The 13,729-nt window shown below is 40.3% G+C and overlaps 1 protein-coding gene across 1 annotated transcript; it reads right to left on the bottom strand.

Moving 5' to 3' along the window:
* Window positions 1–1,258: 1,258 nt before the first annotated feature.
* On the bottom strand, window positions 1,259–9,876 carry errfi1a (ERBB receptor feedback inhibitor 1a). The gene is made up of 4 exons (XM_017450698.3): window positions 9,663–9,876; window positions 5,086–5,291; window positions 4,840–4,919; window positions 1,259–4,741 (listed from the first exon to the last, which is right to left on the bottom strand). The coding sequence occupies exons 2-4, from the start codon at window positions 5,235–5,237 to the stop codon at window positions 3,603–3,605; spliced, it is 1,371 nt and encodes a 456-aa protein (XP_017306187.1). The 5' UTR covers window positions 5,238–5,291; window positions 9,663–9,876; the 3' UTR covers window positions 1,259–3,602.
* Between the last annotated feature and the right edge of the window lie 3,853 nt (window positions 9,877–13,729).

Genomic DNA, 13,729 nt, shown 5'->3' with positions numbered 1-13,729 from the left:
ATTTAATAACCTGTAAGTAAAGTTTACAAAGTTAATATGTACTTTTTGATGTTTGTTGAAATATTAAGTACATATGCATTAAATAATATTTACTCCCATTCAAAAAAAATTGAACACAAATTAACAGGAATTATGTTAGGTGCCTTGAACTCCTGTGTAAATATTGGCATCCACCACCTCACTTGCAAAATTCTCTTCCACAAACACACTAATTAAAGCACTATTTCAAATAAGTCAACAAGGACTTATTATTACTCGTAAATTGCATAAATATTGTTTAATGCATGTGTGTTTTGTTTGGCTTATTTCATTTTTATATAGTCAACATTCATTCGTTAAAATGAATTACAAGCTATTAACATTACTTGTATTAATCTGATGCTTTTGGTTTTCGTAATGTTAACTAACGCAGTCATTAATGTTTGTTTAGGAAATGTTAATGTACAGCGTCACTGTTTCTACCTCAAAGTTGTACAAAACAACTATTAGTCTACTATTGTTATTAGTAACATTAAAAAATTATTATTATTATTATGAATACTACTACTACTACTACTACTACTACTACTACTAATAATAATAATAATAATAATAATAATAATAATGAATAGGTTGCCATGGTAACAGCCATAATAAATTAGTTTCAGTTTCTATATGTTCTGGAAAATAAACCACCAGCTGCTATTTCCACTAAGGAACAATGCAGCAAAATTATTAAGTCATTATACAATAAAAGCAAATGTCCTTATCTCACATTGCATAAAGCAATTAACATGCGTAATATCCTCAAAACTTTGATTACTGCATACTCAGCTCATTCACGTTGGAAACAAATATCCTTGAATGGGAGTCCAGATCAGAACAGACTGTCCCTTTTCACCTGTAATTTTTTTTTTTACAATGACAAACAGGAAGTAAAGCAGGGAATGCACCTAATGCAATGTATGTGCGTGTGTGTGTGTGTGTGCGTGTGTGTGTGTGTTTGTGATTGATACATTTGGCACAAGTTGTCCTGAAACACTGATGTGTCCATAACATCCCTATCTGAAATCAGACACTAATCAGTACGCAAGAAAGCAAAAAAAGCTGATTTGAGATCAGCAGCTGGGCGACACCATAATTCACCTTCCTCCTGCCTGGAACAAGGCCAGCAGTAATGAGGCAGAGCATGAGGGCGTGGGCGATAAAACAGGCAAAACAGCAATATCTTTGTGTTCCGGCCATCTTTCACAGAGTGAGACACAACAGGACACCAAGATTTAAGACCAAACACGGGTCATAAATAAGTGTTTATTTTCTTTCTTCTTCTTCTTCTTCTTTAAGAGCTATACTACACACAGCACTATTCAGTGTAGCTAAGGACTGTGTTAAAATACTTTTACACATCACAATATACTGCTCTCTCTCAGTGCATTTTTTCGCTTGTTCCACACGACAGCAGAGAACATCAATCATTTCTTCTTGAATTTGCCTTCATTTCTTTTTAGATAAGACACTGGAAAACAGGTCAAAGATTAAATAGTACAATGTAAACATCTTCTGATAAATGAATTTTGTAAAATTATTTAAAAAAAATTAAAAACAAGGGACAATACAAAAATTAAAACAAAGTGGCATTGGCTACATACGTTCCTGATCTCTGTGTAGATGACTGACCTCAGAGCCTGTTTTTTTTTTTTTAAATCATTATTTTCAAGGTAACTATGATGTACCTGCTACATTTACTGAGTAATCACAATGGTGTATAACCATTATATAACAATATATAACAATAAAACATCTCATTTACCCGCTGCCAGCAGCCAAAGTCTCTGAGGCCCACACCCACAGCAATCACGTCTGATAGGTATGCAGGTACACAGAACAGGAAAGTCTGTTTTGTTTTGTTTGACTCAGCCAATTGTATTAGACATGGACAGAGATATGTATACGGGTTTGAATACAGAAGGTTTTTGGAAAGGTTCCTAATTTTGTGAGTGGTCACTGTGTAATCAAAAATTGAGAGCTAATGGTATTATTGGAAGTACATCGAAGAGGAAACGGCTTCAGATAGTAAACGCTTTGTCTACTGAGTCCATGCATAATTCGTTATCGTTCCGAGATAATGGGATATTAATAAAGAGAATGATTTTTCATTCCCATTATGGGAGGTAGGACAGGCCTATTCACAACTCTGATTCACAGCTTGTTTGCAGTTATTCAAAGACAACGGCTAGAGAGCACGGCCGGGTTTAAAAACACACGTCGCGCAAAAATAAAATGCAGGGCCAAGCTTCAGAAAGAAACTCAAAAACTCTATGTATTCATGGGAAACACATGAGGGCAATTTTACACCTGGAATTTTTCCTTTAAAAATGGGGTAAAGATTATAGGTTAGATTTGCTTTTTTTGTTTTTCTAATTCACTTTGTAAAAGGCAATAGATAAAAATTTTAAATAGATTGCCTCCAAAATTTCAAAAGTCACATTACAAGTAATTCTGCAATTTAAAACAGGAACATGAGGGAGGAGCTCCTGTTTATACAAGCCAGGTTTGTATGTTATCACTGCCAGCCTGGGTTTATAAGGAACCATCACATCTAATGTTGTTTGCATATTCTATCAAAGAAACCTGCAGCAACTGCAGTTAATCAGCAACATTAAGCTTGGTTTACGCCTGATTTCAGCCAAAAAATATATATATTGTGGGTGCATTTCCTGAATGTGAAGTGTTGAGAAATTTCAAATATTGTCCGTGCAAAACCGTGAACACAAATGCTACATTTAAGCCATTCCTATGTAACATGCACATCGTAGTTTTTACAATCAAAATTGACAAAGGTAAGCCACAAAGATGGACCATCCGTATGCATTCTCACTTACACACACACACACACACACATACAAGCACACACACACACACACACACACACACTCACAAACACACAGAGCTTCCATACAACAGCTAAGAGCACTAGTGATCCAGGAGGCTAAACAGCATACATTTCCAACTTCATGCCTATTTATTCACAATAAAACAGTCAGGTGTTATATGGAATATCCTTCATTCCGGCCACACAATAACTTGGCCTTGGTGTACTTCATATTTAATGTTCAACACAAACTGAACAGATGCTCTACTGACTCAGCGTCCCTCCGCAGCTTCACCGCCGGCCACAGAAGCAGCAATCTTCAAAGCAATACCTGACTACTAGCAACATAGTCTGTAAAGTAAAAATTTAAAAAACAAAACAAAAACACTGAATAAAATGAGGTACCAGACCAGCTCATACCCATCGACTGCACCATAATCTGCATTTTAAACACTTGGCTTTCACATAATGAACATTGAGCTAATAAAATGTATAAAAGATAACCATTCTGGGATGTTATTGAGTGACCAGTGCCTTCGCAGCAGCACTTCTACCACCGCTGTGCCTCCATTTTTTGAACGACACCACCAAAAACATCAGTAACTGCATGTTGTATGGAACTTATCCTACTTTTTTTTTCTCCAAAAACTAGAGTAACTCTATAACAACTATAACAACTGCTTAGGAACAGCAGAAGAGTCCTCCTGATTCTCAGACAACGAAGCATTGTCCATGTCCTATAAACTTTGCCTTATACAAGTTCTGAGTGTGTTTTCTTCTTGCTGTCACATGACCAGTCCAGACTGGAGCCAGACGCCTCAGTCCTTCGACTCGCAGCACTGTCCACAAAGTACTTCTCGTGCTTGTCAAGATACGTCGGCCGCTGCGGGAGCAGGAAATAGTGCGTAGTGCTGGCCTTCCTGCCATTTTCCATGATGGGTAAAATGCACGGGGAACCCTCACTGTTCTGTCTCTGCAGACCTCGGCTCACGTATTTGGGGTCTGGGGCAAAGCTTTGCGTGGGAGGCATGATCCCGTTGAGGTAAATGGGGAGGCTCTTGGGGCTCGGCGCACGGGGCACGCTGCTGGACAGAGGTTCTCTAGGGGGTACTTTGGGAGGTCGGTCATCATCGCTGCACATCCCAGCAGTGACCTCTGCTGACCAGCGGCGGTAGTCGCCGGTCTTGACGGGCCGCGGGGGAATGGGGACCCGAGGAGGGACTTCGGGTTTGTCCAGGTCGCGGGTGTTCCGTTGATGACAGGACAGGCGAAGGGCTGAGGGTTTATTGTAGGAGCCTGCGGGGCCTGAATGGGAGCGCCGGAGCTTGCGCTGGGTTCGCTCCTGCTGCTGCAGACATGTCGCTTTTTGCTGATGCTGTTTGTGTTGTTCTGGTTCCCTTTGTTGCGGAAGAAGGCTTTCCTGAGACTCGTGTTCATGTTTTTTCTTTGTCTGCTGCTGTTGCTGCTTTTGATGGGGTACTGGCCCTTCAAAATAGGCATAATTGATTTGTCCGCATTCCCTAAAACTCCGTCGACTGTGCATACCATAGCGGAAGTGGGAAGGTTTCGGACAAGAATCGGATACCAAACAACGACTGTCGTCACCAGCAATGAACTCGACCTCGTTGTCCACAGTCTGGTCAAGAGATAAGTCCACAGAGTAAGGGATTGGGGGAAGAGGTTTCACTGCCCGGCTAGGCGTCTGAGGAGGTGAGATACGGTCGGATACAGAGAGACGTTGCAAGCCAGGGACCACCTGGTCATCTTCGACGGGGCTGGGGGTGTGAGTGACAAATGTGGAGGATATGCAGAGCTGTGTGGGTCGGGACTTTTTGGGAGGCAACGGCTGGGCTCCGGGACTTTGCAGGGAACAGGAATGGACTCTGTGTTCTGTACAAAGAAGAAAAAAGACAGTCAGTAAGGACATAAAAACCATAAAACTATCTGTCTTTATAACTGAATTGCACAGGTAGAAAGATTTGGCTTACTGTCTCCTGCTAAGAACGATGGCACTTGTTGCCTGGATTGGACATTGCAATTTACAGAGGCATCGACACTGAAGTAGAAGCTGAAAGGTGAAAAACGGAAGACCATTTCACTTTTTCACACAATTGTTTCAAACAACCAGTGCTGTTTATCTGAGGTTATCAGAGAAAGTTCAGAGCCAAACAAAACTAATCCATCTTCAAGGTTCACCTTACAATAACATGTCGGTGGCCCATTGTAACACTCACTTGTCAAGATCATGGTCGTATTTCCAGGAGGACTTGGCTTTGGACATGCTATGGCATTGACTGCTATGCAGGAAAAGGCTTTGTGGGGGTAAACAAATCTCCTGGGCAGTCAAGCCTGCAATGGACATGCTCCAGCTGCAATCGAGTCGCATTCAAGCCAGGAAGCACTCACTAAAGCCGTGAGCCACCAAGCTGATGTGCTGTACCTGAAAACACAGCCATGGAGGGAAGAACATGACTTATTTTGTAGATAAATATTTAGCAGGCCATCTCAGAGTATTAAACATTTTCTATGACATAAAACAATACAGTTTGAAAGGACTGGCTGATGTATCCTTTTCATTTCCTGTTATTTGAGATCTTTTGTGAATTGTAGTGGATTCTGTCAAACTGTTAAGAAAGAAATCATCTGTTTTTCACGTCTAAGGCGAGACGTGTGGCTTTATCTCTCGGTTTGAGTTATGACCGGTCAACCCAGGGCCATCGGTGAGGACACCAACTCCCATTTTCCTCTTTTCTTTCTGTTTATTTATATTCGGTAACGTAGTCAGCCTTCCCTGACACCAACTGTAGCTCTGCCTTCATTGCCTTGTGCAGTGGACCTGCTCGAGGTCTTTCAGAAAAGAAAAACTGAGCAATGTTCCTCCAGCTCCACCAACTGTGGCATGACAAACGTTCGCCTTTACAGGACTTATGTGGATTGACAGGAGCGCACTCATTTCCAGAGGAGTCACAGGAATTTCAGCACAGCTTCATTACACTACACTATGCTGAATAAAACCTAATGCTAATATTTTTCTTTAAGCCAGTGTTGCATGATTCCAAGCTATGAGAGCTGTTCGCGATGTGTTTATATTGACAAGTTTCCATTAAGCCACAGCAGGTTACAACTTGAGAGTATTTATATACAGTACTAGCTTTACCTAATGAATTGCCTCTACATAGGCCTACATTTATGGGCCGTGAGTGTTAACCCTCAGTAGGGTTTGTCAGTATGTAAAAATTAAAAATAGCAAATGAAGAAGACCAGAAAATGACTTATTAGTGCACGACAAGCCATATACGGTATTGTTTAAATGAAATATCAGCCTTATGATTTTAAAATATTTAAGACATTTATGCAAATTAGTTGCATAAGGCTTTTTATTGCTGACGGCACTGCGGTCTCAGTTCGCTATGTTTACGTAGACATATCAAGTACACGCTCTGAGGTACTTTACACAGTAACCTTATCTAATACACCTTCCGAGCTATGAACCTATGAGAGCATCACCTGAAGAGCCCAGAGACAAGCTTTACTGTGGTGTCCTTCTCCAAGTCCGCATGCATTACACAGTTACATACGATCTATTAACATTTTCTTACAGCGCTGATGAATATTCGAATCTGATCTTGTTCTAATATGCTATCGTTTCCATGGTAACAGCTTGTTCACAGGGACCCACACTAGGCCAAAAATAAATAAATAAACAGATTACAAAAGATGTATTGTTATCTAACAAAGAAACATATAATCGTTGATATGGTGAAGCTTTCTGTTAGGATATATTTATTTTAGAGTTTTTGGAAGGAGTCTCCAATATCAGCACTTTGTAACAGTCAGTCTATACGTTTTTTCCCCCCGGCTTCTCGATAACAAACATAACTGCTTTTATTTTTTTGTCTTATTAACTTGAGAGAGGGCGAGAGAAAAGAGAGGCTGGTGAGGGAATGACTGTTTATATCTGCTGCAACGTAACTGAGAACAGGAACTAACTTCTTTTACAGACAACATTAAACCTAACTCTAAATGGATTAAAAAAGCATGACGTGTCATTCTTTAATAAGCTAATAATGGTAACCGTTGGCAGATCGCTGAGATATTTTGTATTATATAGCATCACACCACCCCAGCGTGGATTATTTTCCTATCACTGCATGCCCTGTCATGCTTTGTTCCTTATATACACATATACATCTGAACACAGTACTGTAAGTGTACTGCTTTTGGACCAGGGAACATGGAACATATGGGTATAAATCCAATCAGAACTGTAGTTAAAACTACTGCGAAGGTATTCCATAATCTCATCTCAAAAAAATTGAATTTTCATACTTGTGTTTTATTTTTTTGAGATGTATGAAAAACACATGTATTTTATGTATTAAAACGCAAGTATGAAAATTCCCATCTGCATCCTTCATATCTCTAACAGTGTACACAATCGCTCCTCGCAGTGCAACCTGATCCGTGATAATGAAGCCCATGGGGCGAAAGCTTCCTCTCGCAACAGGTGCAAGGCGTACCAGGCTGGCCGTGGTCACTATGCACATTTCTCTGCTGTATTTATGGGCAGCGGAAGCCAGCGCTGTTGTGATTTTCTGGTATTATGAGACAACGAGCTTCTACAGGAAACGCAAAGAACCAGTCTAAAGGCTTTGGGGTGCAAATTGCAACTTTTACGCATAAACTTGTAAGAACGGGATGTTCAACCTAAACCATGCAACATTTAAACTAATGTTACGACTAACAGGTTGTAGTTGTGTACTATTCCTTCACTTCTATCTGTACTTTCGGAAACAAGCCTGAAATACAATTTCTGTTCACGGTGTCACGTTTGTTCATCGGTGAGATCTTAATTTCTGAAGGGGTGAGCGCCGCATCATCGTGAAAACCTTGCGTTTAAACTAAACTATTAACCGTTATCAGATTTGAAGCTGTTTATAAGGGAACTGTTTCCAGTTTTTAATCGTTTAAATTCGCAGTGCTCTTATAGCTAAGCTTTGTTTGTGCTAACTTCTTAGCCATGTTTTTTTTTTCAGTGTGATTAAATAAAAGTTACATTTGACGATATATAACTGTAGTAGCCTGAATAAATTCATCATTTATTATAAGACAGAAACCCGAGTTACGTTCACTTAATCCAAATTATTATTTTTATTAGGTTATTAGGTTAAAGCACAGGGGAACTCTGACAATATAGCAAACATATAAATAAAAATATTAGATATTTTAAATAATAATAATAATAATAATAATAATAATAATAATAATAATAATATTTAACTAATATTTAATATTGCAAAAAATTATTTAAAAAGGAACAAGAGGGAAATTTCACTTAACACTGTAGTACACTGTGACATTGTTGATACTGACGATACCCCCGCCCCCTTCCCCCCGACACACCCACCCACCCACCCACATACGCATACGCACACGCACACATACATTTTCTCTCTTTACAACTTTAGCCGCGGCTCCCAAGCAACCGGACCCGCTCTACTTGCGCGTCAACAAGCGCATGTGAGCGCGCACATGCGCGCCTGCGTCTAGCCCACAATAATAATAATAATAATAATAATAATAATAATAATAATAATAATAATAAGCTTCCGCAAACGGCCCAGTGACTCTTCTGGAAAAGTGCGCGTTCCTGTCAGTGGCGTTTGGGCTCGAGCCGTGCGACTTGCAGTCAGCTAGAAAGTCTGTAAGAGCGTGTCACCATCATAGCCTACACAGTGCGCGTGTGTAGTGCGCGTGGACGCTATTTGGAACCGGGCCTTGAATGTTTAATATGATGACATCGAAGTGGGAGAGTTTCTTCAGCGTGGACTGGACGACGGTTTAGAATGAAGGGAAGTGTGCAGAGAAATGTGGAATAGTAAATTCAACTCAATAAAATAAAAAAATAAAACATTTTAGAACATACGTATTTACATGTAATATATATATATATATATATATATATATATATATATATATATATATATATATATATATATATATAAAAGTAGCCTAGAAATAAAACACTTTAAAAAGCGGATGTATCTTAAATCTGAACCTGGAAGCCTATGTGGCATCATCATCATCATCATCATCATCATCATCATCACACACACACACACACACACACACACACACACACACAAATCTGACTAGTCGTACACATGCGTAAATTTGCAAAAGGTAGTATATTATAGGTAGTATATTACGCTATATAAAAACATTGAAGAATCATAAATGGCGAAGTTGTTAGATTGTAAGACACCATGATACATTTAGCATCTTTAAATTAAAAACAAAAATCTGATTATTATCTGAATTTATTATCTGGTTATTATCTTGTCTGGTCATTGAAGCACTAATAGACTGATCAATCGATATTAAGCTTGCGCTCTCTCTCTCTCTCTCTCTCTCTCTCTCTCTCTCTCTCTCTATATATATATATATATATATATATATATATATATATATATATATATATATAGTGTTGATTAAATAATATTATGGCCTGTTTATTTGCTGTAGTCTGTTAAAGAATGTAAGTCTTGTCTTCTTAACACCAGAAATGGAGAACAAACACGAGTCTTTCTAAAGGTGCACAGTCAGAGTCAGACAATCTGATAAGCACACTGCCTACATCATCACGCCAAGGAAAAGACGCAATCACAACACACATGTGAGATGAGAAGAGAGATGAGAAGAAGAGAGATGAGATATGAGAAGAAGAGAGATGAGATGAGAAGAGAGATGAGAAGAAGAGAGATGAGAAGAAGAGAGATGAGATGAGAAGAGAGATGCACTTTAAACTCACCTTCAGCTCCGTAAAGGCTACACTGTAGGTCACCAGAATTACATGGTACACAGAGTTAATGCATGCTGCTTGTAAAGATCCTGTTGGTGCGTGCGCGTGTTCCTGTGTGTGTGTGTGTGTGTGTGTGCCTCAGTTAGCGCTGGGACGCGAGAAATAAGCGCAGGCATTCACAGGCCTGTTGCGACACTTACACAAGGACTCAATACAACGCTTCCTCTGTGCGCTGCTCTTTTTAAGCACTATCAGTGCTAGGACATGCTGACTCCGCCCCCTAATGCCTCTTAAAGCTACAGCACATGTTTTGCAGCATGGAATGTTGCATCCATTAATTAGCCTGCATGTACTGTACACTATATGCTCAAACGTTTGTGGACACCTGACCATCACCTGACCCATATGTGCTTGTTGAACATCCTAACTGTTATAAAGCACTCCACTCTGTTCTGGGAAGGCTTTCCACCTTATTTTGGAGTGTGGCTGTGAGAATTTGTGTTTATTCAGCTACAAGAGCATTAGTGAGGAAGTCAGGCACTGATGTCGGGATGTCGAGAAGGTCTGGGGTGCAGTTGGCATTCCAGTTCATCCCAAAGGTGGTCAGTGGGGTTGAGGTCAGGGCTCTGTGCAGGGCACTCAATTTCAATTCTTCCACTGTTTTCCAACCATAACACACCATGTCTTCATGGAGCTTGCTTTGTGCAGATTTGGGCCTCTTGGTTCCAGTGATGGGAAATTGTAATCCTACATCATACAAGTACATTCTATACTATTGTGTGCTTACAATTTGGTGGCAACCGTTTGGAGAAGAAGCATCTATCCATCCATCTTCTACCGCTTACTCCTTTTCAGGGTCACAGGGAACCTGGAGCCTATCCCACGCAGCATCGGGCACAAGGCAGGGTACACCCTGGACAGGGTGCCAGTCCATCGCAGGGCACAATCACATACACACTCACACACCCATTCATACACTACGGACACTTTAGACACGCCAGTCAGCCTACCATGCATGTCTTTGGACTGGGGAAGGAAACCGGAGTACCCGGAGGAAACGCCCGCAGCACGGGGAGAACTGGAGAAGAACCATAATATTTCAAAAAAAACAACAACAAAAAAAAAACTCAGATTGGTTTCATTTTTTACACAGGCCATTTCTGCCTGAAAATAAATGAGATCGAAGACTGATGTAATAAACATGACAGCCCTTCTCCAGTGGAAACTGGATGAAATCAAGATGCATTTATAATGCCACGTGTGAATGGCTATGCTTCTCGGTTGTCCACTTGTTATCTGGTCACTTTGGATGCATGTTAATTCCAGGTGTGAATGGTTTTATGGACCCCTGACCATCAACCCCATATCCGGTTCTTCCTCAAACTCTTGCCACAAATTTAGAAGCACACAATTGTATAAAACATCTTTGTACGCTGTAGCATTACAATTTCCCTTCAGTGGAACTAAGAGGCTCAAACACTGTTCCAGCATGACGATGCACCTGTGCACAAAGCGAGCTCCATGAAGATGTGGTGTGTTAAGGTTGGAAGAAGTTGGAAGATTTCGAGTGTCCTGCACAGCGCCCTGACCTCAACCCAATTGAACACCTTTGTCATGAACTGGAACTGCAGCCTCCTCACAATCACAACATCAGCCCCTGACCTCAACCTCACTAACGCTCTTGTATCTGAATGAACACAAATCCCCACAGCGACATTCCAAAATCTAGTGGAAAGCCTTCCTAAAAGACTTGAAGATAACTCTATCTTCAACAAGTTCAGGGAGGTTCAGCAAGTACATATGGGTGTGACCGGTCAGGTGTCCACATACTTTTGGAAATATAGTGTAAGTGAGAACAGGAACTAACTTGATGTTCCACAACATTCGTAAATGTTGTAAATGTAAACATATAAAAAGTATGATAAAAATGTGATTTGTTTTAAATTAACTGAACAAATTGTTGTGGTTAAGGGGAATAACACACTTGTGGACATGCTGTTATAGGAAAATAATCAACATCAGGGTGGTAAGAGTAACCATGCTTCATCACACCACCATGTTGTTTTGTTTTATAACAGCAACACATGTAATGTTTTATTCCTCACATATGTTATGTATCAATAAATTGTAGTACACATTCTATTAGCTAATTCTGATTTAGAAAATTCTTCATCTATCATAATCTATGTAATAATAACTGTCAGGCTGGTTTGCCATACAGATGTGCCAAGCCATTTATTCGCCTTTAAGAACCAAAGTTCTTAATGCTACACGGCTATAGATACTACAGTTAGTCCACTTTGTTAAATCTGATGTTCAGGTTGGTGTTTGGATTTAAAAAAGAACTTTGACAGGTTAATGCCAAACATGCCATGTTCCCCCATGTAATTAAAACTTTCCCTCTCTTTTATTAGCTTGCCTTTAACAACCCTGTGTTAAGAGGCTCCATGATGAGTTTGCTAAACACAAGCATCTAGAAGAACTTTTTCTTGTAGATGAAAAAAAAACAACAACAAGATGATATCTTACAGTATGATGTTCCAGAACAAGAGTTGGAAGTGGATGGAAAAAAAATATTAAAACACCCATGAGACCTGTTTGAAGATGGCAGGAAGAGCAATGGGAGTGGGAGGCAGACGTGGAGATGGCTCCATGTCTGATAAGAGAGTGTACTCATCAAACACACAGACACACACTATCAGCAGTTTGTTTGTTGTATCCTGTCCAAATCATCTGGTAGCTTTTTCGTCATTTGCACGTAGGTCGTGTAACCTGAGCGGAGCTGTTGGTTGGTATGACAGGTTCAGATATTGAACGTAATATCTCTGCAGCATCAGATTCAATCGAGGCATAAGAACAAGATCGGAAAAGCCGATAACGAGACAGCTCAGTCCAACCACCCTGACTTTTTTTTTTTTTTTTTTTTTTTTTTTTTTTTTTTTAGAGATCGTGTTTACTCGATGCCGTAACAAAAGGTGCACGAATTAAACAGCCATGGAAAGGTTTTTCCTGTTCTGATTAGTGTCAAATGAAGGGGTTATCAGCAGTTTACCTTGAAATAGATTCTTGGAAACAGGTTGCACGAGAGTCGAAGAGTCACAGAGTCCGACAAAACCAAATAAAGCAGTGACATGATGGGAGTGCTGAACAAGCGCACGGTCACAATGTCCCACATCGAAAAACAGCATAAGGGCTTAAGCAAACACAGGCTATGAAAAGGAAAGACAGCAGGAACAAAATGTACTTGTGCTACACTGTTACAAATCCCCACGCCTGGCCTTGGCCCCTAAAACCAAACAGACTTATCATAAGATATTTGGCCGGGGACGAGGAAGGCTTTGCAGCTAATCCCCTTTTATAATTTTGGGTGCATTTTTCACATTCCCTCAAGCCAGTCATGGCCAGCAGGAGAACGGAGAGCCTGTCGCTCTTCGGCTGTGTGTTTGCAGAGCAGGAGAGTTCCGTGGTAAGCCAGTGCAAAAGCGTATGAACTTGCTTGCACATAAAGTATGGCGTAAAGTGCATTTTGTTTTCTGCAGGCATGCGTGCATTTTTCTGAGCATGCACCCGACTGCTTTTTACTTTGTGCTTGCAAAATTGCTCCTTTAACTAATTTTGCAAACAATCCCTTCCACATTTTTAGGTTTTGCTTCATTCTGCTTTTCTCCCTACATTACTTTATAATCGGGTAAAGAAATAAAAGAAAGGTGCCAAAAAAAAACAACAGAAAAAAAGAAAAGAAAAGCTTGATGCAAGCACAGATTGCCTCGTGTTGAAAGAAACCCAGCCGTGAACTTTCCTCTCCTGCTAGAACCCTCCCTCGTTCTTTCTTGCCAAGCTCCCGCCTCACACACACACACACACACACAAACACACACACACACACACACACACACACACACAAACACACACACACACACTCCATGGGTGATGTGATGTCACCACACACACAGATTCAGAAGGAAGTGCCTTATAAAGGCAGGCAGCGCTGAAGAAGCAAGAGTGAAAGCAGGACACCAGACTAAAACCTACCTTTTGGCATCTAACCAAAACATGAATCATGCACTTACATTGTG

This window comes from Ictalurus punctatus, chromosome 21 (genome assembly GCF_001660625.3).
Source record: "Ictalurus punctatus breed USDA103 chromosome 21, Coco_2.0, whole genome shotgun sequence".
In the NCBI taxonomy this organism is placed as follows: domain Eukaryota; kingdom Metazoa; phylum Chordata; class Actinopteri; order Siluriformes; family Ictaluridae; genus Ictalurus; species Ictalurus punctatus.
This window is presented reverse-complemented; position numbering and strand designations above follow the sequence as displayed.